Source organism: Rhizophagus irregularis, chromosome 14 (assembly GCF_026210795.1).
Source record: "Rhizophagus irregularis chromosome 14, complete sequence".
Classification (NCBI taxonomy): domain Eukaryota; kingdom Fungi; phylum Glomeromycota; class Glomeromycetes; order Glomerales; family Glomeraceae; genus Rhizophagus; species Rhizophagus irregularis.
This window is the reverse complement of record NC_089442.1, coordinates 92,976-120,493: the sequence shown is the minus strand read 5'-3', so window position 1 is coordinate 120,493 and position 27,518 is coordinate 92,976. Positions and strand designations below refer to the sequence as shown.

Here is a 27,518-nt window from a genome sequence, read left to right as displayed (position 1 = left end):
AGATGTAGGTGAACTTTTGAAAGGATACCATTTTCTTCTTCAATCATATATGATGCAAATTTGTACCAACTAATTGAAGAGTTTATAAGTGCCGCCTCAAACTTCATATCCACATAAGATAAAAACAATTCAGTTTTAAAATTATGTAAAGTTAAAAGAAGTTTATCGCGTTCCTGCTTTGGCATTCTTTTTTTTAATGAAATATTGGAAATAAAGTTTACTGGAGATATAACTAAATTAAAAGATTAGTAAATATAAATATCAAACATGTACTATTATATGCAATAAAATACTTACTTTTTGTATCATCATCATCGTCTTGAACTTGTTCAGTTGCTTCAGTTGAATATTTATCTTCTGTAACATACCAATTTAAAAATAATTGTCCAAAATTTGAATTTGTAAATCCAGTACAAGATCTATTAAATCTTGGATCAATACCACCATCTGCTAAATGTCGAATTGCAAATAAAGTATTGTAACGCTTTAATAAATCTAAATCTATGTTTTTGCAATTAGTTTTTGGTACCATCCCCTTAAAAATACGATGGACCATTTCTTTTATACCAACTTGGGTATTAATAAGTGTTCCAAAGGTTTTAGCATGCATCAAAAGATGCATATTAACGTGTATGTTTGGTAAATTAACAAAATTTACAAAAACCTATAAAAAGTAAAATATTGTTAATTATTTGAAATTATTCCACATTTCAATATCAAATTTGTAACTATACCTTTGGAAGGATTGAAAACTCTTCTTCAAGACATTGTTGCAATTCCTCATAGCTATCTGATGTAAATTTCTTGTTAAAAACCGCTTTCATAGTTTTTGCAACATGTATCCAACAAGATATAATAATTTTTGGAACTGAACTAACTCGAAATGCATCAATTCTTTGTTGAATCATGGCTGTTTCATTACGTTTGATACTTGATTCTTTTAAAAACTGGTTTAACAAAAATGGCATAATCATAGCTAATCTAAGTAAATCCGACATCATAAAACTATTGTAGTGAGTAATCGGATTTGGTAAGCGAGACCATCTTTTTTGGAATTTCAAAATTTTTCCAAATTTCGATAAAATTATCTTCTCCTTCTCGTGAAAATAATTCACAAGTTAATTTTAGTAGCCGCCCAATCTTTCCTGCAGTCGCATGATAAACATCCTGCGGCGTCTGTAAATGTCTTTCCCTTTTTAATTTATCTAAAATACTAGGTAATGATCGTAAACCATATTCCGTACAAAGTTGATCTCTTCTTGACATTATAGTCTCATGAGAAATTTTTAAGATTTCTTCGTCTGTAATATGATGATAACGTAATGTTGTTACGATATCCTGATTGTGAGCACTCAATGATTCTTTAGTAGTTTTACAAGTACGACAACCCTTATTTGCATTATGTCTAAATTTATTTTTTAAACAATTTTAATAGTTGTCATAAAATTATATTATTATATTATTAACTAAGTTGAAAAAATACCTTAGAGTACTCCTGTCATATCGTTACCTTGAGGTAAATCTGCCGTAACAACGCCTAAACCAGCAATTATCCATGCATCTTGTCCTTGGACAGTCATCACCTTTCCTTTCTCTAATTCCTTCATTTCTGAAATGAATGGTATCATAAATTCGTCAAATTTTCCTCCAAATGGGATAAACCCAATAACAAAATGGTTCTTTATTAGCTTTCTTTGATGTGCTGGCATATTTCCAAACTGTACATAAACACCACCTAGAGAATGGTATACATTTCTAAATGTACCAAAATCATCATAATAAAGATCTAAAAACAGCTTATAGATTGGCATAGATGATGATGGTGGATTTCTAATAGAAATGTAATCAGATGGATGTAGGTATGAAAACTTTACATTACGAACGTGCCAACGGTCATTACATTTATAAATTATTTCACTAATCCGCAATGAACCATCAGGAATATTTTGATGTTGAAACATCATCAATATAGTTACTTTTTCTAAAATTTGAGAAGTCATTATAATTAAAAATGGTTCGTCTTGTAACCATACTTCATTGCAGGTAATAGAACGACGTTGTCTTGGTAACCCTTTTAAATTTCCAGGTAAATCACTATATTCCAAAATTTTTTGAATTCGTAACTGATAATATCCATCATGATTTTTTAAAATTGATCTTAATCTTCCAAGTTTTTTTTGATCATTATCATCATGATAGTAAACAAAATCACCAGATCGGTACAATACTATTTATTAAAAATAAATAACTTTAATAAATATTATCAATGATAATAAATTATAATTGTATCAAAGTGTATTAATTTATAACCTTCTGATATTAATATTTCGTGTTGTCCAAAAAGTGGGGATTCCCCCCATAAATTTCCATGCCAAAATTCTGATTTTTCTTCAGAATTAATGCCGGGTCCAAAATACATATGCTTCATTAGCATCGGATTATTAAGAACACGCCATATAATTTCACTAATTGAGAGTTGATACGAAAGTTTTGATCCTCGTGAGGTTGATGGAGTTTTTTTTGGTGAAATTTTAATAGACTTTGTTATTATTGGTAGGAGAGGAAGACGTTTTCTCCATGATTGGAATCTTCGGATATTTTTTACCACATGGGTAGGTTCAAATTGAGAATTGTGAATGATATCGACAAGATCTTCATATGCTTTCGTAGAAACATTATGTTTCTGAAGCCAGCAAAATAATGCCGTAGTTGTATAATTATCAAAGTACGGTGCAAATTGACCATTGCAGAACGGTATCTTGTCTTCATCTAACGCTTCAACGATTTGATGTATTTCTTCCTCTTCGTTATTACGTTCCTCTTCATCGTTATTACGTTCCTCTTCATCGTTATTACGTTCCTCTTCATCGTTATTACGTTCCTCTTCATCGTAATTACGTTCCTCTTCATCGTTATTACGTTCCTCTTCCACTTGATTATTATTATCATCATTATTACCTTCATCCTCCTCCTCTTCGTCATTGTTTTCATTATTATCTTCCTCCTCTTCCTCCTCTTCATAATTGTATTCGTTATCACTTTCTTCTTCCTCTTCAGTATCAGATGAATTGACATTATCTTGCGAAAATATCATCTCATCATTGTAGTCTTGAGGATTAATTGATCCATATGCATTATCGTCATCATTAATGTCTTGAAAACTTAAATCATCTTTATAATCATACTGAAAGTCCATGTCATCGTTATCATTATCAGGTGAACGTACAGGCGAACGAATTGCCACTCTCTCGTCAGAATCTGTTGTCTCATTAGGTTTGCTGTAAGAAAACCGATTTCGAATTCGAATTGGCTCTATTGGCTTGTTGTGACTATATCGTCTTCTCATCTTTATAACAATTTAAAATAATTCAAATTTAATTAGAACATAATTACCAGTGGTACCACTACCACAGTATCTGTTATAAATTCAATTAGAACTAAATTTATTAAATACTATTAGTGTGTCGGCAAAAAAAAAATGCAATTAAGTAATCAATTCGGTTAAATTACTGCCGATTTGGCTACACAAAATTTAGGGTCAATTATACCGGTTAATGACAATTGGTATGACAAATAATATTATCGAAAATAGTCATTTATTGAATCAGAAAATAAAATAAAATATATAATAATATAAAACATAATAATAAAATAAAATAAAACATATAATAATATAAACATAATAATAATTAAATAAAATAAACCATATAATAAAATAAAACATATAATAATAAAATAAAATAAAACATAATATTAAAATAAAATAAAACATAATAATAAAATAAAATAAAATATATTAAAATAATAAAATAAAAAATAAAAAATCAATGACGTCGGTGAGAGCGCCCACGCTCTCGGTGGTAGGGAGATCGAGAACGAGAGCGCCTGCGCTCTCGGTGGTGAGGAGATCGAGAACGAGAGCGCCTGCACTCTCGGTGGTAGTAGGGGGATCGGGAGCGAGAGCGCCTGCGCTCTCTATACTCGTATGTCCTACGATCCATCCTATTTCTCCGGGCGGCCCGGACTAATGCTTAAAACAAAGCAAGTATTAATATAAATGCAATGAATTAATGAAAAAATCAGTTAAATAATAAATACTTACGCTTCACTCTCCAAAACTCGTCAGAGAGTTCCTGGTGGAATCTCTCGTCATGCAAAGTCGGGGTACGAGTGGGATATCCTTCAGGATTTCTGTTTATTAATCTCTCTAAATTCTCGTACCCCGACTTTAGCGCATTCCATTTCTCTCTACATTGTTTTCTAGTTGGCCTGAATATGTGGTTGTTTCGTATATCACGAGCAATTCCACGCCATAATTGGTTTTGGTTATGTAACCTCGTTGTGGTGAATAAGGGCTGATAGGCCCGACGACGCTGAATTAAGGTCAAAGCAGCGTCATCAGGCCATTGAATGTATACTGGAAGATTTGCGTTTAAGTTTAATGCTGCCATTATTAAATATTATTAGTTTGATGGGGAAAATGTCAAGAAAAGGCTCTATATTTATAATAAATTTATTATGATTTCTTTGAGTTTATTTTTACGATCTTGTCTAAATTTTTTAGTTCTAATGCAATCATCCTTAATTAATTTATTTAACATTGAATACACACATAATTTTTTTTTGATTTCTTTGAGTTTATTTTTACGATCTTGTCTAAATTTTTTAGTTCTAATGCAATCATCCTTAATTAATTTATTTAACAATGAATACACACATAATTTTTTTTTGATTTCTTTGAGTTTATTTTTACGATCTTGTCTAGTTCTAATGCAATCATCTTTAATTAATTTATTTAACATTGAATACACACATATTTTTTTTGATTTCTTTGAGTTTATTTTTACGATCTTGCCTAAATTTTTTAGTTCTAATGCAATCATCTTTAATTAATTTATTTAACATTGAATACACTCAATTTTTTGATTTATCAATTTATTTTAAAAATATAATTATAGTAATACTGCATTAATTAATATATATAAATAAAAATAAATAAACAAATTCTATTAATAAAAAATGAGTTAAAATGTTATCTTTATACTTTATAATTATAAAATATAATATTTTAAATCACGCATGTCCTTCCTTGATTATATTTCATATTACACTGCGATGATATATTACAATTATACTGAATTTTAAGCTAACCTTAATTTACACCGTAACGAACTTAATTCGATCTTAATTTACTCCGTTTTAGGAATATTATCGAACAATTAAACAAATGATTAGTTGCACATGACTTGTATTATTTGAATAGTTGATACTTTATATACCGATATTTGATTACACCAATATGTATTAAAACTCTTTCCTATCAGTAATTTCACAATTTCAATCAATATATCGGTATTTTTCAAATATCGTTGTAAGTCTACTACTGTAGATCCCATCTATTTTTTATGTAATCAATCCAGAGGCTTACACTAAATAGATATGGCTTAGTTAGATAGGATCATCACATGGTTCATTGGCTCAGTTATTTTTCCGTCAAGAGTACCAGGATCTTATAAATTTTTTTTTCTTGCATGTCATCGTATCACACATAAAAATGGAAATTCAAAACGTAATATTCCATTAATTTCTTCTCACTCCTTTTCTTCTACCGATCATTTTTCTTCTCACTCCTTTTCTTCTACCGATCATTTTTCTTCTCACTCCTTTTCTTCTACCGATCATTTTTCTTCTCACTCCTTTTCTTCTACCGATCATTTTTCTTCTCACTCCTTTTCTTCTACCGATCATTTTTCTTCTCACCTTTCCATTATTTTTCTTCTCATTCCACGTATAGCCTGAAAAATATAATAAATTTGAAACCGTAAAATCGATTTGAGGTAATCTTCCATGTAAAAAAAAATTTCACTGAATGAAATTCGATATTGTAATAATTTATTTATATTAATTAAATTTAATTTTCGATCTTCTAGAAATCATAATTTTTAGTTTTCCCATCTCCTGATATTTTTAACTGATCCTGCATTCTACACGATACACAATGATATTAAGATCATGTATATTTTCCAATTAAATACTACAATCATAATTACAATAGCTAAAATCTCAAAATTATATCATGATAACCTCGCCCTTTTTTTTGTTCATTCAATATTTATCATCTACTTTTTTGAGCAAGAAAGTTGCTCTACATTTTTTATTCATTCATATTTTCTCGATAAATATCACCTACTTTTAAACAAAAAGGTTGTTCCACTTTTTTTTTCGCTCATATTTTTTTTTATATTATGACGACTAAACGTAAATTACCTAATAAATCGTCTGATGATAATCAAGAAATGGAAGTTGAAGGAGGTATGTAGATATAACTCTTTTGTAAATTTATAGTAAGTTTTGCTTATATAGTTATATGTAAGAAGAATAATTAATAAATACCAAAAATATGTATAATAGGATCGAAAAGAAAACAAATTACGAAAAAAGAAGAGATATTGACATTGAGAAAGCCAATCAGTTGATGAAAAAAAGTAAAAATAGTAATAAAGAAGCTGCCGAATCTGCTGATAAAGAAGTTATAGTAGTAAATGAAAAAAGAAGTAATGATGATGATGATGATGATGATGATGATGATGATGATGATGATAATGATGATGATGATGAGAGTAAGACGGAAGATCATAAAAAACCCGAAGTATTTCAATCAAAGTCAAATTTAGAAATAGTTCCTTAAAGGCTCGTCGACCATCCGGAAATTTTAAGATTGGCACTAGAAATGAACAATACGGATGTTGCTATCTCATCATCCAGTAAAATTACGGACGTAAGTATTAAATTAACATGATTTTATTATGTCTAAATCTTTTAAATAATGTATTTTTAATATTTTAGGATAAAATTCGTCTATGGGACGAAAGTGTCAAGTGTCTTTTTTTACGTGCAAGAAGTCCGCGTGGTGAAGTTTTTGATGAGTTGATAACAAAAATTTTCAAAATAAAAATACATTCGAACGAAGCTAAAAGCTACCTCGAAAAAACCTGAAAATTTTTTATCGATTTCAGAAATAAGTTTAACCAAATTATTTTAACTTCTGTAGAAGAATTTAAAGAAATAAGAAAAAACAGGTATTTATTTAATTGTTTCGTAGCTAACCAAATAGTGCTGTTTGTATTAATTATTAATTTAATTATAGAGCATCTACTGGAAGTTTATCTCAAAAGGAACTTATAGATTACGTTGATAAAGAATTTGTCCAAAAGATTTTAAGCCGACAGCTTGTAGCTGTTAATATTTCAGAATTAACAAGAAATGGAGGATTCAATACCTTGGTTGATTTCGTAAGAGAAACCTTTAAGGTTTCGTGGAATGGAAAAAAATTTGTCTGCCGTTAAAGAATTAGATAATATGACCAAAAAATTAACGATCCCTTCTAGGAGCGGAAATAAGATCGTTGATTCTTTATCGGTAAGTTATTTTATTTATACTGTACTGATACTTCATATCCTTTAATCATAGTTATTAATAATAATATTAAATTATACATAGTTATAAATCTTAGCAAACGCTCTAATTTTTTTATAAAATTATGCATTTTATAACGATATTACATTGAATAAATTTAGTAAATTTTACAAGCAAATGATAATATGAAACATCATTATTCTAAACATTATACCATAATGTCGAGTGATAATAATATAAAATAAAATGGATGTATAAAACTATAAAATGTTTGTCTAAGATATAACATTTTCAAGTTTAAAAAGTAATTGTTGTTTTGTTAAAAATGGAATGGTTATTATATGACGTTTCTTCTTTAGTATATACGGCCTAAATATCTCTATATATTTGACGTTCTTATACAGATCAAAAAGAATACATTTGCGTAACATTTGCGTAAAGTAAGAACTTTAAAGTTTAAGCCAATTCTGACTGGTAATTTACAAAATAACAAACACATTTCTTAAAAAAAAATTCTGAATCAGAATACTTTTCCGGTTTCCATCTTCGATTCTGCAAAAAATTGAAAAGTTCAGGTGATAATTTAAGAAATATCCACCTATAAAGAGACTAAACAATTATCAGGTTGATCAAGTTCGTGTAATACCAAATTTAATAAATTGTCTGATTAAATGATCGCGTATATTAAATGATCGCGTATATTATAAGGCTATAAGGCCTATTAATTCCTAAAAAGTCAATTTAACCACTATTTTATTTAACCGCTATTTATTTGTACGTTTTTTTTTTTTTGAAAAAAAAAACTTTCTTTCTGAAAGTAGAGTCTTCCTCCTATACCGTTTGCCGTCGTGCATAGTGTGTTATAGGAAAAGGCGGACTTGAATTATATAGGTGTAAGCTTATGTTATATAGGCGTAAAGCTTATATAATTAACGCAACGAAAATCCTTTAATCAAAGGTTAAAATAGGCATGATGGGATATTCTCATATATCATGAGCTCTGTCTGTTCGAAGTGTCGTTTTATATATAATTAAGTAGGCTTAAGTCGTAAGTAACTTTTTTATAACATTGATTATTGGAGAATTAAGTGGCAAAAATAATTTTTAGTTTGTAAGACTTTTAACTCCATACCAACTTGTGTGTGTTTGGCGTGTAATTAATTCCCTAACCCTTAGACCCACTCGTGGGTTAGGTAGGTTGCTTTGCACTTCTTGCAGCCTACCTTATAATGGGTTTTAGGTCCACGTTTGCCCATTTAAAATTTATTAAACAGGATGTCATTCGTCCAAACACATTGCAACGTTTGTTGATGAAGCTATAGTTGTCTAATAAAAGTTCGCTTTGCCAGGCAATTTATGGTGGATTCAATGGATCAAATTACAAACAACAATAATGCAGTCATATGAGAATTCCAGGCCAAAGAATAAGGGTGAATTGTCAAAGTTGAGAATATATTTGTATTTTTTTTTAAAGCCGTCATTCTCATGAACTTTTTCATTGTATCCCTAAATTCAATGATTTTGGTAATGATGAAACTGCAGTTGTTTATAGGGGTTTCCCACCAAACTTCTGAGGTGAATTTATGTCTGGTGTTTTCGAATATACTTATCCTTTTTGCAATAGAGTCGTAGCGAGTCTTCTTAAAGCGTACCTGTGACACCCCATCCAACTTGGGCAGTGTCGCTGAATCTAAAGCAAGGTACCCGGTTAATCCTCAACTTTGGGTTGATGAGTTATGATTCTGGAGTATTAAGGCATAATGTTTTGACTTACATCACCAATTTAACTCATAATTCTAATTTATTGAATTAGTTTATTATAGATTTATTGATATTTTTTTTATCTGTTATATAATATTTAAACTAATGTATACTTTATCTGTAATTAAAATTGTTATTGTAATAAATAACCGGTAACTTAAATCTATTGAAATTAACTTTTAAATTAGATTACAAATTATTAAAATATTATAAAACGATATTTGATTGATTTGATATTTTTATAGATAATATCATTTTGATATTATTTTGATACTGAATTAATATTAAAATAATATTATATTGATATTGCATTTATTAAAAAAAATCATTATTGTTATAACAATATCAAAATGATATCGTTTCGTTATTTGTCAATATCGATTAGATAATTATAAAGTGATATCTTTACGATATCATATTGATATTGAATTAATGTTAGAACGATATCATATTAATATCGTATTTACTTTCTATTTTTCATTATTGTTATAACAATATCGAAATATCGATATGATATCGATTTGATGTTTCGTCAATATCGTTATGATGTCGATTAGATAATTATAAAGTGATATCTTTACGATATCATATTGATATTGAATTAATGTTGGAACGATATCATATTAATATCGTATTTACTTTCTATTTTTCATTATTGTTATAACAATATCGAAATATCGATATGATATCGATTTGATGTTTCGTCAATATCGTTATGATGTCGATTAGATAATTATAAAGTGATATCTTTACGATATCATATTGATATTGAATTAATGTTGGAACGATATCATATTAATATCGTATTTACTTCCCATTTTTCAAAAAATTCATTGTTGTTATAACAATATCGAAATGATATCGATCTGATATTTTTTCAAACAAATATCTTTACGATATCATTTCGATATATTGAATTAATATTGAAATGATATCATTGCGATATCATAATGATATCATTTGCAAATCGATATCGCCACGATATTTATTTAACATCATTATTATATCAATTCGGTATTGTTTAAAAATTCAAGGTTTCTGTAAAGATCCTATATAGTCACAATCTATCTATAGTCACTATCACACCTATCCTCAAAAATCTTATATTAAAAAGAACCGTTTATAATCACAGTTATATAAAGAATATATTAAATAACTTGGCATCTAATAATCGTACAAAGATGCATCATAGCTTGTTAGAATCGTCTCACTGAGACGAATCGAATGGTAGTAGTTTTATCCTTTTCTTTGCAAGTGTTTACGGCCAGACCACCCATTGCCTCTTATGAGACTAATCTCGGGTATGTGTCCTATCATCTTCAATGGGCAACCATTATACCAAGTACTTAATTCCTCAGGTAACAGCACCACTATAGAAGACATCCCCCATCGGGCCATTTTAGGCTGATCTGAAGCTAGGTACACGCCGCCTACTCATCCTATACCCATTGCATGATACTGATACTCAATTTATTTAACGACCTTTAGAGAGCATCTACTTTCATGGAGGACTTTCGACAGGTAACATCAACCATCTAGTACCCTTCCATACCACCATTTTAGGTACTAAGTCCTCACTCAAAGGCCACTACAGCCCGCGATTACCTAGCACCGATAGTACAGTTGTTTACCCCAAGTGGTATACTTTGTAGTGACCACTCGGACAGGAAGTAGCAGGCATCTGTCCAGGATCACCCCTTATGGTGGGTATCAACCACCAGGGATCACCAACCAGGACCCCTGGCCAGTAGGGAATCGAACCCCATAGCCATGCTACCTGTTCTGTGCACGAACACCTTGGTTGGTCTAAGACCTAACAGAAGGTCTAACTACCACTAAGACATTGCACCCTCAGCTTTACCATCTAGGACGACCATCTAGCCATTACTGACCCCAAGCGGTATCGTAGAGCCGACCACCCGGACAGGAAGTCCCCCCAAGGTATAGTAGCGACCTTAAGGACAGGACTGCGCACATGCCAATGGCCTCATAGGGAACGTTAGAAGGACACCATGACCCTTAGTTGAAATGTGCGGCCTAACCGTACACACTAATTCACCATGATGCAGTCCAACTACACTAATCCCTGTACCTTCACGCTATTGGTTGTAGCGTCCGCAGTAAAATTCTTTTTATTTCCGTGGTCATGGGAATCGAACCTGCGACCTCACCATACTCAGGCCTAATAAGGGTCTCAGTGACTAACCACCGAGATAGGGTGACCAACCCTAGTTTTATCCTTTTCTTTTGCTATTATTTACGGCCAGACCACCCATTGCCTCTTATGAGACTAATCTCGGGTCTGTGTCCTATCATCTTCAATAGGCAACCATTAAACCGAGTACTTGGTTCTCGTGAATAGCAAGGCAGCATACGAAGACATCCCCCATCGGAGCCCATTTTAGGCTGATCTGAAGCTAGGTACACGCCGCCTACTCATCCTTAATCCATTGCATGATACTGGTACTCAATTTATTTTACGACCTTTAGAGAGCACCTACTTTCATGGAGGACTTTCGACAGGTAACATCAACCATCTAGTACCCTTCCATACCACCATTTTAGGTACGAGGTCTCACTCAAAGGCCACTACAGCCCGCGATTACCTAGCACCGATAGTACAGTTGTTTACCCCAAGTGGTATACTTATGTAGTGACCACTCGGACAGGAAGTAGCAGGCTTCTGTCCAGGATCACCCCTTATGGTGGGTATCAACCACGGGGGATCACCAACCAGGACCCAAGAAGTGGGGAATCGAACCCCATAACCATGCTACCTGTTCTGTGCATGAACACCTTGGTTGGCCTAAGACCTAACAGAAGGTCTAACTACCACTAAGACATTGCACCCTCAGCTTTACCATCTAGGACGACCATCTAGCCATTACTGGACCCCAGTGGTATCGTGGAGTGACCACCCAGACAGGAAGTCCCCCCCAAGGTATAGTAGTGACCTCAAGGACAGGACTGCGCACATACCAATGGCCTCATAGGGAACGTTAGAAGGACACCATGACCCTTAGTTGAAATGTGCGGCCTAACCGTACACACTAATTCACCATGATGCAGTCCAACTACACTAATCCCTGTACCTTCACGCTATTGGTTGTAGCGTCCGCAGTAAAATTCTTTTTATTTCCGTGGTCATGCTAGTTTTATCCTTTTCTGATCACTGGCTGACGAGTTATTCAACAAAATGTTAAACATCGGCATTATAATATTTCTTGATTTACGTTTACTGCGCCATTTAACATTTTGCTAGATTTCTCGGTACCTAGTGATTGTAAAAGGACGATTTATAGCTCGTTGGAATCGCCTCATCAAGACGAATCGAATGGTGGTAAGCTCATCTCTCTGTGATTAATATTGACGGAGTTATTACTTAAAAACCATTTAATATTTTTTAATTTCGGAAATTGATATAGTGATTGGATTTCGATGTATCTTATACCATTAGATTCGTCTCATCTAGACGAATCGAATGGTAGTAAGATCGTCTTTCTAGGATCAATATTGGCAGAGTTATTACACAAAAACCATTAATATTTTTTAATTTCGGAAATTAATCTAGTGATTGGATTTTGACATATTTTATACCATTAGAACCGTCTCATCAAGAAGAATCGAATGGCGGTAAGATCATCTCTCTACGATTAATATTGGCGAAGTTACGATACAATAAAGTTTTAAGTATAATTCTGGCTAAAATTATGTTAATTTTTGGCCGGAATTATGATATACAAATATAAGAAATTTTTTATATAGTCACGCACATCTTTTTATAATCACCAAATATGGACTGTCCCAAATGTGTGACTATAAAGAGAGTTGACTGTACTGCAACTTACTTTTATTATATAAAATCAATATAAAAAAGTGAATCGCAATACTGCAACTCACTTTTATTATATAGTAAAATTAATAGTTTCAGGTCAACAGGTCAATCAGGTCAGGTCAATCTTCATACCTGACCTGAATTTTTTTTAAAAATCTCATACCTGACTTGAATTTCAGGTTAGGTCAGATCAGGTTACCTGAATTTGGCTGACCTGTTCAGAGCTCTATTTAAACGCACCTGTGTTTGAACGCACCCTTATGGTATAAGTCAAAAATGAATTTTTAAACCCCTTTTGTCATAGTAAGTAAAGTTGTAGAGGAGGCAAAAATACAGGATCTGTACAAAATCCCAAATGTCAAAATCCTAAATGATACAAAATCCTAAAAAATTGGCTAGCATTAAACATAATGCTGTCCAGTTCAGGATTTTCAGGATTTTGACATTTGGGATTTTATACCAGACCCAAAAATACACATATAACGTGAGTTTATTTGTAAGTATATAAGGTATAAATTGCATTTATTTAAAAAAATCAGAAATTCTCTGGTATCACGTAATGAAATGATCAGCATTTTTTATTATAAAAAAATTTCTAAAAAAGAAGGATGCATTCAAAACGCAGGTGCGTTTAAATTTTAATCCCTTTTAAAAAAATTCTAATTATGATATTTTTATTTATAATATTAAATTTATAAAAAATTATTTAAAAAATATATAAATGGTAAATAGATTTATTGATTTATTTAATTTTTCAGAAAAATATTTTTTATTTATATTATTTGTATTTTTCTATAGTAAAAAGTTTTATAATTATCATAATAAAAAAATAAAAAGTAAAATTAAAAATAAATAAAAAATAAATCCTTTTTTATTTAATATTACAGATATATATAAAAAAATTGAAAAAACTTAAAAATTTAATAAAGAAAATATAGGTATAAATAAAATTAAATATTAAACTAATATATTATTTAGGGTATTACTAAATATCAAACATCACCAATAGCCAGTAGTAAAATTATGATGTAATGCAGACCAGTATTTTAGATTTTTAATTCTGGTCAAAAGTACATCATAATGTTAATATATTAATCATCATTACCAGTAAACTTTAGCAATTTTCTATTATTTATAGTATATTAAATATTATTTTAAGGGTTTTATTTTTTATTGCACCTGCATTATATCATATCCTTATAATATGTTACATATAAAAGTCAAAATGACATTTTAAATCTTTTTTGAAATATTAAGAAAATTTGTAAAATAGTCAAAAATACATATAATATAAGGTTTTTTATAGTATATAGTTAGTGTAAAAGGGAGATGCAACCATATCGCAGGTGTAAAAAAAAACATATTCCTTATTTTAAAATTTAGTATATTATAAATCAGGTAATTTCAAACCTAAGATAAAATAGTGATAAAATACTATGATTATTGATTATATCTAAAATGTATTAACAGTACAAGTAAATTCCTTCAAAATAATTGTATTAACCAAATTTTAAACTTTAATTTAAAAAATTACCTGATATAAAAATAAATATATCATACTTCAGATAATTATCTAACAATGCTAACCTCTACTAATTCTAACAATTCAGAAGAAAAGTAAAATGGATTGGATTTTCTTACCTACTTTTAAGGTATTTTTATAGTGAAAATTATAGTAATAATTTTGTATTTAATAGTTCTATATTGAATTTATTTTTTCATAAATAATTACATGAGTGGCCTATATAAAAATCCATCGCTCATCTCAGTTTTTAGCTAGTTATCCTTTTATAGGTAATCCCGGCCGAAATTTTATTAACATTTTTAGGAACATGCTGAAATTATCATAATTCCGGCTTCAAAAAATGCGTAGCCAATAGTAAATTTTTTCCTTCTTTTCTCGCGCTTAAATCTACAGTACATTTTTAGTGAGTGATACAACTGGTACATGATCTGATAATCTTAATTTCTAATATATTTTTTATATTTTCAACTTTTTAATAGTTCAATGAATTCAATTATAAAGAATTCAAAGCAACCAATTGTAGAATTTTTTTATGATTTACAATGTCCGTGGGCATATATTGCTTCCAAACGAATTGAACAAATAACTAAAAGAACAAATGCTAAAGTTATTTGGACACCTGTTCTTTTAGGAGAAATTTATAAAGCAATTAAAGCTCCTCAGGTTGCAAAGATTTAAATATTTTTTTTTAAAAAAAATAAAAAAAAACTAATTTGCAATTTGCAAATAATAGGGTAAAGCAGGTATATGAATAAAACATCGAATTTATTCGATTTTTCAAACTAATTGATATCTATTAGGAAGCGCAACAGATGTAATGCCACTACCAAAAAGACAATACATAACAAAAGATTTGTTGCGTACAGTACAAAGATACAACATAGAATTAAATTTTCATCCTCGTCATCCAATCCAAACTATATATGGTACAGTACAATCTTTAAAACTATCAATTCTTTTAAATCTACAAATTAATTGTTTTTTTTTTCGAAAAATAGCTTTGAGACTTCTCCATGCTACGCCACAATCTTATCGCGCAGCATTAACTCGCGCATTTTATCGATTATACTGGGTTGACAATGCTGATATTTCTGATCTTTCCCTTTTATTAAATACTGCGCAATCACTTAAAATTCCATATGATGAACCACTTGATTCATCTATATTCTCCAATAAAAAATATCAAAATTCGCTTAGTTCTTCCACAGCAAGAGCAGTCGAATATGGCTCACCGGGAGTACCTAGCTTTTGGTTGGAACAATATCCAGGAGGTGGAAGATTATATTGGGGACAAGATAGATTACATTTCGTTGAAGCGGCATTAACATCCATTTCAACAGGTGTATCTATAGAACAAATGGATTTATTAAAGTTTTATCCGAGATGTTCTGTCGAGAAAAAATTTAACGGCAATAATAAAAAAGTGAAAACGTTGAAATTTTGGTTTGATTTTTCTTCGCAATATTCTTATATTGCGTATACTCAATTGAGCTGGATCAAAAAACAAGCTAAATGTGAAGTTAATATTGAATATATGCCATTCCTTCTTGGATTTGTGTTTGATAGGTAAAAGATCATATTTTAAATTGGTTTAAATATCAAAATTTAAATTAAATACTCTTTAATATTCATTTTCTTTCTGTACCTTTTGTAGAATTGGAACTCCACAAACACCACTTTTGAAATTAAATGAAACTAGAAAAGCATATGATATTAGAGATATGTATGAATGGGTACAGTTTTGGAACCAAGTCGGTGATAAATTTAAGTTTTATTATCCTGATGTGTTTCCAATCCGTAGTGTAAATATTTCGAGAATATTTTTGTTGGAACCTAAAACTCTTGAGTGTATTTGTAAGTAAAAAACCGAAAAAAATATTTTTGTTTTCATACTTGCGTCTGTTGGCTTAATACTTTATTATAATGAAATTTATTTACTTTCATTATTTAATTATTTTCTTATTTTGTTTTGTAAGTTAAAGCATGTTGGGTCGATAACATTCCAATTGGAACCTCAAATGACCTTCTTATAGAAACTCTTAACAAATCTGGATTCGATGGTAATGCTTTATTCCAAGCTACCCAACAAAATGTTAATAATGTTAAAGACAAATTAAGAGAGAATACTGACCGAGCTATTAAATTGGGTATGTTTGGAGCACCGGTGTTTCAAGTGGATGATGGGGAATTGGTTTGGGGACAAGATAGAATAAATGTTGTATTAGATTTATTGGATGGTTGGACATGGCAGAGTAAAGACATTGAAACTATGAAAAAGGACGATGAAAAAGCAAAGCTATAGATAATTAAATATGTCCGATGGTTTTTGATTAAATTACTTTATGATTTATAAACAGGGCAATATCATACTACCTTCCGTTCACTAGTTTTAATTACATATCCTTGTCTTCTTTTTTCTCCTTTGTTTGAAACTTTGAAACATGCAAGGGACTGAATAGCTGATAACAATTATTTAATTTTCTCTTACTATTTCTTTTAAATAAATTCTTATAATATTTAAATCTTTATTTCTATTTGTAATCTTTTATCTATCGTACATTTCAGGATATTTATATAATAAAAACATGTACTAACATTCTTTAATAAAAATCCTATCGATAAATAAAACGTAAAAAAAATTTTAGTAATAGTATATATAATCCACCGTATATATTATATCATCTACCAATTAAATTACCTCAAATCTCTCTGGCATTAGAACAGGTCCAATAAGTGTCCAGGTGTATAATAATAAACAGATCCAGCTGGAAACAACTTTTACCCATACAGCAACAATACTTTGTCCAATGATAACCAACTCTTCAGATCCAGTAGTATTTATGTTATTCCTATAATTAAAATTAAGAAATTATATTCAAATCAATAAATATTACAAAACAAATAAATTCCAATAATTTTTGATATACTTACCAATTTGTTAGAAGCATCGCGACATACATGGAAGCGACCGCAAATATGAAATGAAAGGCTCCATAATTATAAGCTACCCCATTCTTTTCATCGTCATGACCATCATCGTCGTCATCTAAAGCTGAAGCTGGCATTATACTAAAAAATTAAGATATTTCAGTAATAAATAATTTACAAGTTTTCAATTTTAATATAAAAAATACTTACCCGCTCTCAATAGCGTTATAAGACGCAGAACGCGAATTCGATTGGAAATCGTTAGGCAAGTTAGTCTTCTACAACAAAAATTCTTTCTAACAGAAAATTATATTTAGCAATTAATATCTTACTTTGAGTTGCAGCTCTTGATGTCGAATATGCAATCGCCAAGAATGTAAGTATAGTTCCAAGAACGATTGTAGTTGTACGCGTGCCACGGCTCCTTGTCAATGGGTTGCACATATTATCATCGGGCTCGTTAGCGATTGCACTTAAAATAATATAAGTACAATAAATAGTCACCATTGAAGCTTGTGATAATCCTGAGCGAGGATTAGCTTCTTGCACAACTGGAGTAATGCATAAGAATATCACAATAATACATAATATAAGATTAAAGGTTATAAAAAATTGGTTAAGACCACATCCAGATCCAGCAAAAAAATTGTACATTATTCCTGTAAGTATAATTGAAGTTAATAGCATGGCAAGTGTTGACCCAATAAGAAGATATTTCCATTTATTATCATCAGATTCTTCCCATTTTTCTATACAAGTTTCACTCCATGTATGAGCAAAATCTACTAAGAGCACTAATCCAATTAAAATAAATAGTGTTGCTCCTATCAAGGCAATATAATTGCCCCAGAACATGAAAAACTGATTTGGAATGAAAAATGAAGCTACAACAAAGATAATCCACCCAATTATCTTAACTCCCCACCAGCTATGTGAAATTAAAAATAACGATTAATAATTTTTTATAGAACAAAAGAATATGAACATATTTACTAGTATTACCCATTCTGGATTGCAGCCCTATTATCATGCGTATCCTTTACACCAATTACAAGTAGTCCCAGAATAAAATGAAAAAATGACAACGCAAAACAAATACGATGAACCTATCAATTTAGATTACAAGGTTAACAAGGTTAAGAAGTAAATCAAATAACAAAATTCAATATAATTATTAAGCTTACGGCTAAGATTCCGTAACAGGTTCCCTCTTGACAATTCAGGTGTAAATAATCATACGTTATTTTCTCTAGCTGCTTTATAGCCCAATCTGATAACATTATCCATGCAAGCTTTTTTTATAGATAAATTTATTAGGAATATAGAATAGTAAAATGACATACAAAGTTAAATTTGCTTAAACTTTTACCATAGAGTTCAAAAGTAATATTATCTAAAAATAAAAATAAGGATAATATAAGTTAGTTTAGGTGGATAACTAGTGATTTTTAATTTTTAAATACTACTCACTGCAAACCCTATCCTAGTCGCTATTGAATTATTACAATTACATGATTTACAAGCTAAATTACAAGCTGCTGCGGAGAAGCAAGAAACAACTGCTGAAGAAACCCATGAAATAGGAGCACCAAGGAAACTAAAAGCAAGCCCCATTATTTTGGTAAATAAAAGCTAAATACAGAAAAATTAAATGACAAAAAAAAAGAAAGAAAAAATCAACCGAAAAAAAAATTGCTTTATTTTATATGCAAAATTTATATGCAAAATAAACAAGACTTTTGGAACTTATTTATGATCTACCATGCATGAAGCTAGATAATCAAGCAATATAATTTTTTAGAATATGGACTACTACAACTTTACCGATCCTCTTGCATTAATTCTTCAAGAGTATGAAGATACTAATGAAGAAAAAGTAGAATCAACAGAAGGGCAAGTTGAAAATAAAGGTAATTTAACAATTCAAAAAAAAAAATGATTTTCTTCGGATGTCTTACCTGTTATTTTATTAAGTTCAAGTCGAAGAACCAAAGGACCAAATATTTTCAGAAGTATCGTCTGCTGCTTTATCAGATTCTTTAAGAAAAACTACAAACAATAATTTACCCGAAAAACATTCCAATTCAACCAAATGTCAAAATTGTAACGTCAACGCTTGGAAATACAAATGCCCAAAGTGCAATTTTCACTCATGTTCATTGAAATGTTGTAAATCACATAAGGAAAAGTATTCATGTGAAGGTATAAGATCGAAAGTGAAATATGTTCCACTTGAACAATATGGATATGAAAATTTAATGAGCGGTAAATGTTATGTGTTAATTAGTTCCTTATTGAGTTTAACAAACCGAAATTAAAATTAATTATTTATTTTAGACTATGTCTTTCTTGAAGACATATCGCGCACAATTGACTCTGCTCATCGTTATATGAGCGATAAAAAACAGATGTATGAAGAGCGTAGAAGAAAATACTTCCCATACCCTAAAAAGCGCAAATTTAATAAATATAAAAAAAGACATTAAACAACGGGCAAATTGGTATATTATTATATTATTGGATCTTGCAAGTTGTAACTGATTATTTGAACACAATGTTTATGAATAGATTAATTATTATTGAATACATTCCTTTAAAAAATACAAGGAAAAATAATCTATCAAAAAGACTCTAGTAAATTATTATTGAATTTAAATAATAAAGAAAATAGTATAGTATATAAAAAAAATAATTAATTTTAGAACATGAATAAATAGTTTCTTCTATTCCAATTTTTGTAATTCAATTTTTTCTTCATACTCTAAATCATTAATCCGCCCCGTTTTTTGTTTATAAGATGATGTGCTAGATTTTGATTGATAAAATCGGTAATCTCTTGGAACAAGTTTAGGCCAATCTATAAATTCGCCACCATTTTCCACAACAAATCGAAGTATAAATATAATAATAACTAAATCGATAAACATCAACGATCGAGCATAATATTTATAACCTAAAAGGAAAGTTAAACAATGTTAACATTCGAAATGTAATATAAGATAAGCTTTTGAATTGATTAATACCTTCTGGTAAAATGAATAAAAGTAGCAAAAATACCAAACACGCCAATAATACTCGAGGAATCTAAAAATAAAGATTTAGAATGTATTGTTAAGAAACTATTAAATTATTCACTTTCACAAAAATCATAATTATTGCAAATTACCAATTTCGTTTGCATGGATCGAGTATCGATCCATGGTGATGCGGCCCCATGTTTTACTACGTAATTACCCAATAACAAATCATATGCATCCTATAATCATTTAAGTATTGATTGTATTGATTAATTAAAAAGTATTAAAATTTAAATTACAAATCGACATTGAAAAATTTACCTGTCGAGAACCATCCATAAAATTATTAAGAACATAACGCGTCACAGAACTTTGTAAATCTGAAGCAACTCCCTTTTTAGTTCTATTACCAGTTCTAAAATAGAATATGATTTAATATTTATTATAGCAAGAAAATTCGGTAATTAAATTAATAACGTACCGGGTAAAATCCGTTTTTTGAGCACCAGTACCAGAATAAGGAAAACTAATAGCATCAGCGTTATCAGCCCATACTATCAATTAAAAAAGAAAAAAAATAAAATAATATAAATATCATATTATGACTGCAATAAATAAATTTCGAATAATAATTTTAAATACCATTTCTAAATATATCCATGAAACTTGCAATTTCATCAATTCGTTCTTTGCTACTAAGTGCACCCACTTCACGTAATTGTTGTGTCAACACCCATTTCGCAAAGTTAGACTGAACAACGTTGGTTCTGTCAAGACAATCCATGCAATTCGTACGAATTACGGATGTCTGAGATTTGATAATGCGTGAATCATCAGCGTAGAAATACCTGAAATGAATTTGAAAAATAAAAAAAAAAATTAAATCTTTAATATGCTAAAAGTATATATCTAGAAAATTTTTGATATACCCTTGTTGTATTAATTCTTCTTCAATAGTGTCAAGTAAAATCTGAATTCTATTCCACCGCATTTTGCTACATTCATGATGAAAATCAAAATGGTAATATCGTATTCTATGGTCATTTAGCTGTTTCACAGTCCTCTCATACGATTCTCCCATAGGAAATTCATATCCTTTTTTATTAACAAGATTAACTAATAATTGATTTCCATATGTTCTGATTTGTTCATCAAAATGTCGATGAAAAGCTTCAAGCTAAAATAATAATATGTTGGCACTTACTAATTTTATTATGAAAATTGACAACAACAGAAAAATATAGAATATATTACCGTATTGGGTAAATCCATTATTTGTAATTTCGGTGTATATTTGATATTATTGACTTGGGCCCAATAAATGGGAATAGATCCACGTGTTTGAACATAAGACAACTTGATTTTACCTTCAAAAAAGGTGGATGTATTACCATCTTCAATGGGATCCAGTAAAACAATTTGCTCAGTCTCGTTGAAATTAGAAACATTCCCCTCTGCGTCAATACCGCGTGAAAAATATCGCGTTCCTGAAATGAAAACATAAGGATTTAACATTAATTACATTAATTCTACACTATAAACATAATTTAATAATTAAAAGAAAAAAAAAAAGATTTAGTACGTGCCAGCACGGTACCTGCTTCGGCGTGAAATCAGAGAGAATACCATGTCCCTATTTTTGATTCTTGTAAAAACAATAGAAACGACTATTGTAACGAGGAAAAAGATTAGTTACTCTGAATAATTTTGAGTAAAAAATTTACTAATAATTATATCATACATCCAAACACCACTGGAAGAATAAAATCGCTTAGCTATTAATCATCGAAATAATTGTTAGTAATAATATTTAATGTCGATAGAATACATAAAAAAAATTTATACTTACATCTTGGTCAGGATTTCTAGTAGTGACATCAATAAGTTTTGATTGCAAATAACGATTCCAAAAGAATCTGTCATCGGCCTAATATTATATAAAAAGATAAATCATTGTAAACTATGTCGATATTTAACGTTCTTTTAAATAAAAATGAGATTTTGCGTACTCTCTGCCATAGAGGTCCAGATGTCAATTGTGCTTGCCTTTGCAAAGTATGAGTTAGATCATAAGTGTAGGAAAAGTAATATGTTCCAGATTTAAGAAGACTTTCCACAAGTGACAAATAATGTTGTTCATCATGTGCCTAATTAAAGATATTTTTAAAATCAATCAATTTTAAATATTATTCAAGCGTGATCACTAACTATACCTGTGCTTCTGATAAACCATTATTATTTTTCGCGAATGGAAGAATTCTAAATTGATTTGCCTGGAAAATATCGTGTATACCTAACCTTCCAATACGTTCTCGTCCGGTAATCACTATAAGATATCCGCCTATTTAAAATTTATCAGATAATTAATTGATCTATAATTCAAACGATTTGATCAAATTCTGAGATGTAATTTTCCTTATACCTGCTAACAAATTAATAATACCGAAAACTCCATATACTGTTAAAGACTCAGTGTGTGCGGTCGGATCGGGAACTTTGCTCAATTAACAAAGTTTAAGAGTAAGTATTTTCAAAAAGAAAAAATTTATTCGTACAACAAAGTAAAGCTTACTAGCACTGTCCAACAAGCATTCACCAGAATCTCTGTTTATAACTAAAGTCTGAGCTGCTTTATTCGGGTCAAGGTAATAGGGTACTAAGGTATACGAGTCGTTGGTAGCGTATCTGTGATGAAATAAGTGATGTTATTTTCGTCTAGTTGGAAGGCTGAAAGCCTTGTTTTCGCGTAATGCAACCCTACAATACACGATCTATCAAACTGTTGTTAAGATAATACTCACAATCTTAAAGATTCGTGCACCATTGTATATGTTTTATTTTATAAAAGTGAAATATATTACAAGTTATTAGTCGAAATTTAGTGAAAAATTTATAGGTTGTAATGCATAAAAAAAAAAAATTTATCGAAAATGGAGGACCTGGGTATCGATCCCAGTGCCTCTCGCATTCACGCGGCGATGCGAAGCGAGCGCTCTACCATATGAGCTAGACCCCCAAACTCTGACTGTGAAACCAAATAATGTTTTTAATAAAAAATAATTTTCTAACATTAAGTTCAAAATTAGAAATTTTAATATCACAGGATGAGAGTCATATACATGAATAAATACTGATGCAATTAACTGTACGTTATAAATGTAAGTTTATTGGTAAAAATTTTTTAATCCAAAATCAATGCAATTCATTATAACAAGAAGGACGAGTAGGATATTTTTTTTTTATAAATTTCTCAATATCAGTTGTATTAGATTTCTTATTTATTATTAATTTAAATTTAATTTCAAAAAATTATTAACGAGCAGGTCTCACTGCCTGTCCACCTCGCTGTTGCTGTTGCTGTCCACCCTGCTGAGATTCTTCAGGTGGGCCTCCAGTTAATAATATTATAATAAGAGGTATGAAATACCACCTATTAATGTAATGGAAAATTAATTTAATTGTTTCATAGAAATATAATTAAATTCAAGTAAATCCACTTGCCAGTATTTTTGCAAAAAGCTTTTTTCTTCGGGTGGTTTTTCTACAGTACCATCTTCTCTCAAAGGCACTGCTTTATTTAACTTTGGACTTTGAGAATTTTTTTTATTTAATAGAAGAAATATGTGAGAATTTAACTTAATAACTTTATATTAATATAGTGAAACATAACATTACTCACGCAACACCCTTTACTGCTTTGATGGTTTGAACAGTAGTTTTAAGAACTCCAGTATGCTAACAAGTTAAGGAATTAGATAAATTAATAAACAGAAAAGGTTGCAGCCTTAGATTATAATTTAATTACCGGATCAATTGTGTTATTGCATTGGTCACTACTTGTGTAATAATCAAAATGAAATAATTTATCATTTTTGTCTAGATGAATTATTATCTCATCCTCAAAATTTGAAGATTTTAACAAGCACTAAAAGTGAAACGAAAATAAATTAAATATATATATTCTTCTATTTTTCATTCAAAAACAGATTTAAATTTAATTAACAAACCGATTTGGTGAAAAATTTAGTGACATAATTCGGATTTTCATTATTAACTATTTTAACAAGATACAATTCGTTTTCCTCTAAATTTTTTGATATATCAAAGCTCGATAACGCATCTTCAGACTCTGAGTATCTTGCACGAGAAGCTGTTACAGCAACTTCTCCACGTTTTGAATATTCAGTGTGGTGAGGAAGCTTATGATAGACTGTAGCGAAGTTTTCATACTCTAGCGCCAAGTAAGTTCCGTTTAAAAACCCGAACAATAACGCTAAAACAAAAACACAACGAACAAGACTTATCATAATTAAATAATTCGAAGTAAATGTGATTGTAAGATTTTTCAGACATTTATGAAATGGCGCAGCTTGCAAATCGGAGTCTTTCACGTGATTTCACGTGCGGCGGTTACTATATAATGATCTATTTTTCGTTCTTTTTTTTTTGAAGGAATTAATTTTGTAATTCAAAATTTTAATATTATCATTTAATAAGTTAAATTAATGTCTAGCTGGTAATTCAACAGATAATTAGATTTTTGTTATCACAGTATGGGTCCAATACCTGACAACAAGGACGCGATAGCCCTAGAAAGTCTTTTAAATAAACGTGTGCAGGTTGAGAATCAATTAGCAACCGTTCGATATGTTGGTGCAGTTCCGCCAACAAAGGGGGAATGGATTGGATTAGAGTGGGACAATATATCAAGAGGGAAACATGATGGTTTCCACGAGGGTGTTCGTTATTTTACTTGTAGGTTAGTCTGCTATAAATAAATGCCTGATTAAATTAAATTTACATATTCATGATAATTAATGTTTTTTTTTCTACAGTGTGCCTAATAGTGGTTCCTTTATTCGTTACTCTTCAAAGATAAATACTGGTCGAAGTTTTGTTGCTGCTGTTATCGAAAGATATATTGATGTAGAAGAAAATGCGACAAAGTATCAAAGAAATGATGAAACATCCGACGAACAAAAGGATTTGGACGTGCTTCATTGGGCAGGTACAAGTTTAGAAGTCGAAGCATTAGGATGGGATAAAATTCGGCAAAAACAAAAGTATGTAAATATTCCTTAAAATATATTTATTCATTCTTAATAATTTTTATTAATAATATTATTATTTATGATTTAAAAAGACAATTGGATAGATTAACCGAGGTTGGACTTTCCTTTGAGCAAGTATCATCAGCTGGGAAACCGGGCGAAATCAAAAAAACATGTCCAAGTGAGTAATTAGAAATTGAAGTTCTATTGCATTTTCCAGTCTTCTTAACAAAAAAAAAAATTATTTCAGATATTATAGACTTGAATTTGTCAAAGAATTTATTATCAGATTGGGAAACAGTTGCTAACATTTGTGGGCAACTCGAGAAATTGGAAGTTTTACGTTTGAAGTAAGGTTAGAAATAAGACGAGTTACTCAAAGTTTATATATAATAAATTTTTTTGTTTCACAGTTATAATCGATTTCAAGTTTTGGAAATTTCGCCTAGCTTCCCAAATGCGTTTGCAAACCTAAAAAGTCTTTCACTTAATTATACCAAAGTTTCTTGGAAGCAGGTTTGCTTTATTCAATTATTTGGTTCGTTAACTCAATCTTTATTATTTTTAACAGTATATTAAAATTAGATAGAATTACTTGAACCAAATTTTCCAAGTTTAGAAAATTTGCAGTTAGGATTCAATAATATTAAGCTTTCCGAGGATATTGATGAGAACGATAAAGAAACCCTCAAAAATGCTAGTAAAATCAAGGGTTTTACAAAATTAAAAATTATCAATCTCGAGTCCAATTTAATATCTAGTTTTGATGAAATTGCAAGATTTTCAGAGTTGCCAAGGTAATACAAAGTTTCAGCAGCATAATATTAATTTATATTTATATTTTCTAATCATCAATTTATCGTTTCGATAATAAGTTTAGAAATTCTTTTTGTTAACAATAATGCAATTGATCGGATATATTATCCAAGTGAAAATGGTGATGCTTTTTCAAAATTACGATATTTGAATATTAGTGAGAATAAGATTGATGACTGGAAAAGTGTTGATGAACTTAACAAATTTCCTTCTCTGCATGAATTGAGAATCAAGAAGAATCCCTTTATTAAAGATACAAATAGTCTGTAATTGGATTTGTATATTTATATTTTAGTAATTGTATTATTAAATGATTTTATTCTTTTCTAAAAACAATAGAAGAAAAAATGGAAGAGGCCCATATATCAATAATTGGTCGAATCAAAGGATTAACAACATTGAATGGCAGTATTGTAAGTTATATAAGTATTTTGGTACTCGTTCTATCATTGTCTAACATTAAAATACTAATAACTCTTTTTTTAAACATAGATTTCTTTAGGAGACAGAATAAATGCAGAAAGATTTTATCTCGGATTATGTGTAAAAGATATGAAACCACTTGAAGAGGTAGAGAAAAATCATCCAAGATTCAAAGAATTATGTGAAATACATGGTACGCCAGTAGCTGACGAATTTAGCCAGAAAGCCTCAAGTAGTGTTCTCAAGGATAGATTATTAGGTTTGTATTTTATGCAACATTTAGTTTTTTTGCGTGTTTTTTTATTAATATGATGTTTTTATATTTTCGTTTCTCATGTAGAAATAACCATAAGTCATAGAAATAGATTAGAAGAAGAACCAATAAAAAAATTATCAAAAAAACTATTGGGAACAATGGAAATCCGAAATTTAAGGAATTTACTTCAAAAATTATTTAAAGTCCCATCATCTCAACAAAAGTTATATGTTATAATTAATTTTCAAGTAAGATATTATAAAGTTGATGATGAAATTAATACAATTTTTTCTAATTTTTTTTTATATTTTAGAACGAACAATCTAAATTAGAGTTGGATGATGATTTGAGGCAGCTATCGTATTATGATATTTCGTCAGGCGATGAAATTATTGTTTTATCAAACTGAAGTTGAACTTTATTATATTTATTATTTTGATTAATTTTGTTTTTTTTTGTGTGAATTAACAATTAGAAATATTTATTTATC

General features: G+C 29.8%; 10 protein-coding genes across 10 annotated transcripts; 5 read left to right on the top strand and 5 right to left on the bottom strand.

Annotated features, from left to right (window-relative positions):
- Positions 1-728: 728 nt before the first annotated feature.
- OCT59_005746 (uncharacterized protein) lies at positions 729-3,346 on the bottom strand (the record flags this gene model as incomplete). The annotated part of the gene is made up of 5 exons (XM_066140807.1): positions 729-947; positions 1,042-1,301; positions 1,511-1,609; positions 1,766-2,227; positions 2,311-3,346. The coding sequence occupies 5 exons, from the start codon at positions 3,344-3,346 to the stop codon at positions 729-731; spliced, it is 2,076 nt and encodes a 691-aa protein (XP_065997656.1).
- Positions 3,347-3,796: 450 nt separating this feature from the next.
- OCT59_005745 (uncharacterized protein) lies at positions 3,797-4,451 on the bottom strand (the record flags this gene model as incomplete). Its single annotated transcript, XM_066140806.1, has 2 exons — positions 3,797-4,002; positions 4,103-4,451. The coding sequence occupies 2 exons, from the start codon at positions 4,449-4,451 to the stop codon at positions 3,797-3,799; spliced, it is 555 nt and encodes a 184-aa protein (XP_065997655.1).
- Positions 4,452-6,245: 1,794 nt separating this feature from the next.
- Positions 6,246-6,688, top strand: OCT59_005744 (uncharacterized protein; the record flags this gene model as incomplete). Its single annotated transcript, XM_066140805.1, has 3 exons — positions 6,246-6,312; positions 6,412-6,471; positions 6,528-6,688. The coding sequence occupies 3 exons, from the start codon at positions 6,246-6,248 to the stop codon at positions 6,686-6,688; spliced, it is 288 nt and encodes a 95-aa protein (XP_065997654.1).
- Positions 6,689-6,730: 42 nt separating this feature from the next.
- On the top strand, positions 6,731-7,506 carry OCT59_005743 (uncharacterized protein; the record flags this gene model as incomplete). The annotated part of the gene is made up of 6 exons (XM_066140804.1): positions 6,731-6,778; positions 6,847-6,910; positions 7,052-7,079; positions 7,148-7,292; positions 7,402-7,419; positions 7,501-7,506. 6 exons carry the CDS (start codon positions 6,731-6,733, stop codon positions 7,504-7,506), a joined length of 309 nt encoding a protein of 102 aa, XP_065997653.1.
- A 7,514-nt stretch (positions 7,507-15,020) lies between these two features.
- Positions 15,021-16,839, top strand: OCT59_005742 (uncharacterized protein; the record flags this gene model as incomplete). The annotated part of the gene is made up of 6 exons (XM_025314302.2): positions 15,021-15,200; positions 15,271-15,280; positions 15,338-15,463; positions 15,536-16,103; positions 16,192-16,391; positions 16,514-16,839. 6 exons carry the CDS (start codon positions 15,021-15,023, stop codon positions 16,837-16,839), a joined length of 1,410 nt encoding a protein of 469 aa, XP_025185280.2.
- Positions 16,840-17,033: 194 nt separating this feature from the next.
- On the bottom strand, positions 17,034-19,079 carry OCT59_005741 (uncharacterized protein; the record flags this gene model as incomplete). The annotated part of the gene is made up of 9 exons (XM_066140803.1): positions 17,034-17,149; positions 17,236-17,386; positions 17,469-17,606; positions 17,676-17,743; positions 17,970-18,393; positions 18,468-18,571; positions 18,650-18,757; positions 18,835-18,858; positions 18,936-19,079. The coding sequence occupies 9 exons, from the start codon at positions 19,077-19,079 to the stop codon at positions 17,138-17,140; spliced, it is 1,173 nt and encodes a 390-aa protein (XP_065997652.1). The 3' UTR covers positions 17,034-17,137.
- Positions 19,080-19,227: 148 nt separating this feature from the next.
- On the top strand, positions 19,228-20,195 carry OCT59_005740 (uncharacterized protein). Its single transcript, XM_025333850.2, has 3 exons — positions 19,228-19,375; positions 19,440-19,730; positions 19,803-20,195. Exons 1-3 carry the CDS (start codon positions 19,270-19,272, stop codon positions 19,949-19,951), a joined length of 546 nt encoding a protein of 181 aa, XP_025185282.1. The 5' UTR covers positions 19,228-19,269; the 3' UTR covers positions 19,952-20,195.
- Positions 20,005-23,306, bottom strand: OCT59_005739 (uncharacterized protein; the record flags this gene model as incomplete). The annotated part of the gene is made up of 16 exons (XM_025314304.2): positions 20,005-20,418; positions 20,489-20,549; positions 20,632-20,721; positions 20,804-20,897; positions 20,964-21,036; positions 21,125-21,330; positions 21,412-21,659; positions 21,737-21,969; positions 22,069-22,149; positions 22,224-22,257; positions 22,332-22,409; positions 22,492-22,629; positions 22,696-22,823; positions 22,905-22,976; positions 23,055-23,167; positions 23,284-23,306. 16 exons carry the CDS (start codon positions 23,304-23,306, stop codon positions 20,189-20,191), a joined length of 1,902 nt encoding a protein of 633 aa, XP_025185283.1. The 3' UTR covers positions 20,005-20,188.
- A 317-nt stretch (positions 23,307-23,623) lies between these two features.
- On the bottom strand, positions 23,624-24,813 carry OCT59_005738 (uncharacterized protein). The gene is made up of 5 exons (XM_025314305.2): positions 24,490-24,813; positions 24,288-24,407; positions 24,162-24,217; positions 23,984-24,070; positions 23,624-23,912 (listed from the first exon to the last, which is right to left on the bottom strand). Exons 1-5 carry the CDS (start codon positions 24,787-24,789, stop codon positions 23,795-23,797), a joined length of 681 nt encoding a protein of 226 aa, XP_025185284.1. The 5' UTR covers positions 24,790-24,813; the 3' UTR covers positions 23,624-23,794.
- Positions 24,814-24,936: 123 nt separating this feature from the next.
- OCT59_005737 (uncharacterized protein) lies at positions 24,937-27,437 on the top strand (the record flags this gene model as incomplete). The annotated part of the gene is made up of 11 exons (XM_025314306.2): positions 24,937-25,241; positions 25,318-25,545; positions 25,626-25,714; positions 25,784-25,883; positions 25,947-26,049; positions 26,119-26,330; positions 26,409-26,611; positions 26,689-26,762; positions 26,842-27,031; positions 27,113-27,276; positions 27,342-27,437. The coding sequence occupies exons 1-11, from the start codon at positions 25,036-25,038 to the stop codon at positions 27,435-27,437; spliced, it is 1,665 nt and encodes a 554-aa protein (XP_025185285.1). The 5' UTR covers positions 24,937-25,035.
- Between the last annotated feature and the right edge of the window lie 81 nt (positions 27,438-27,518).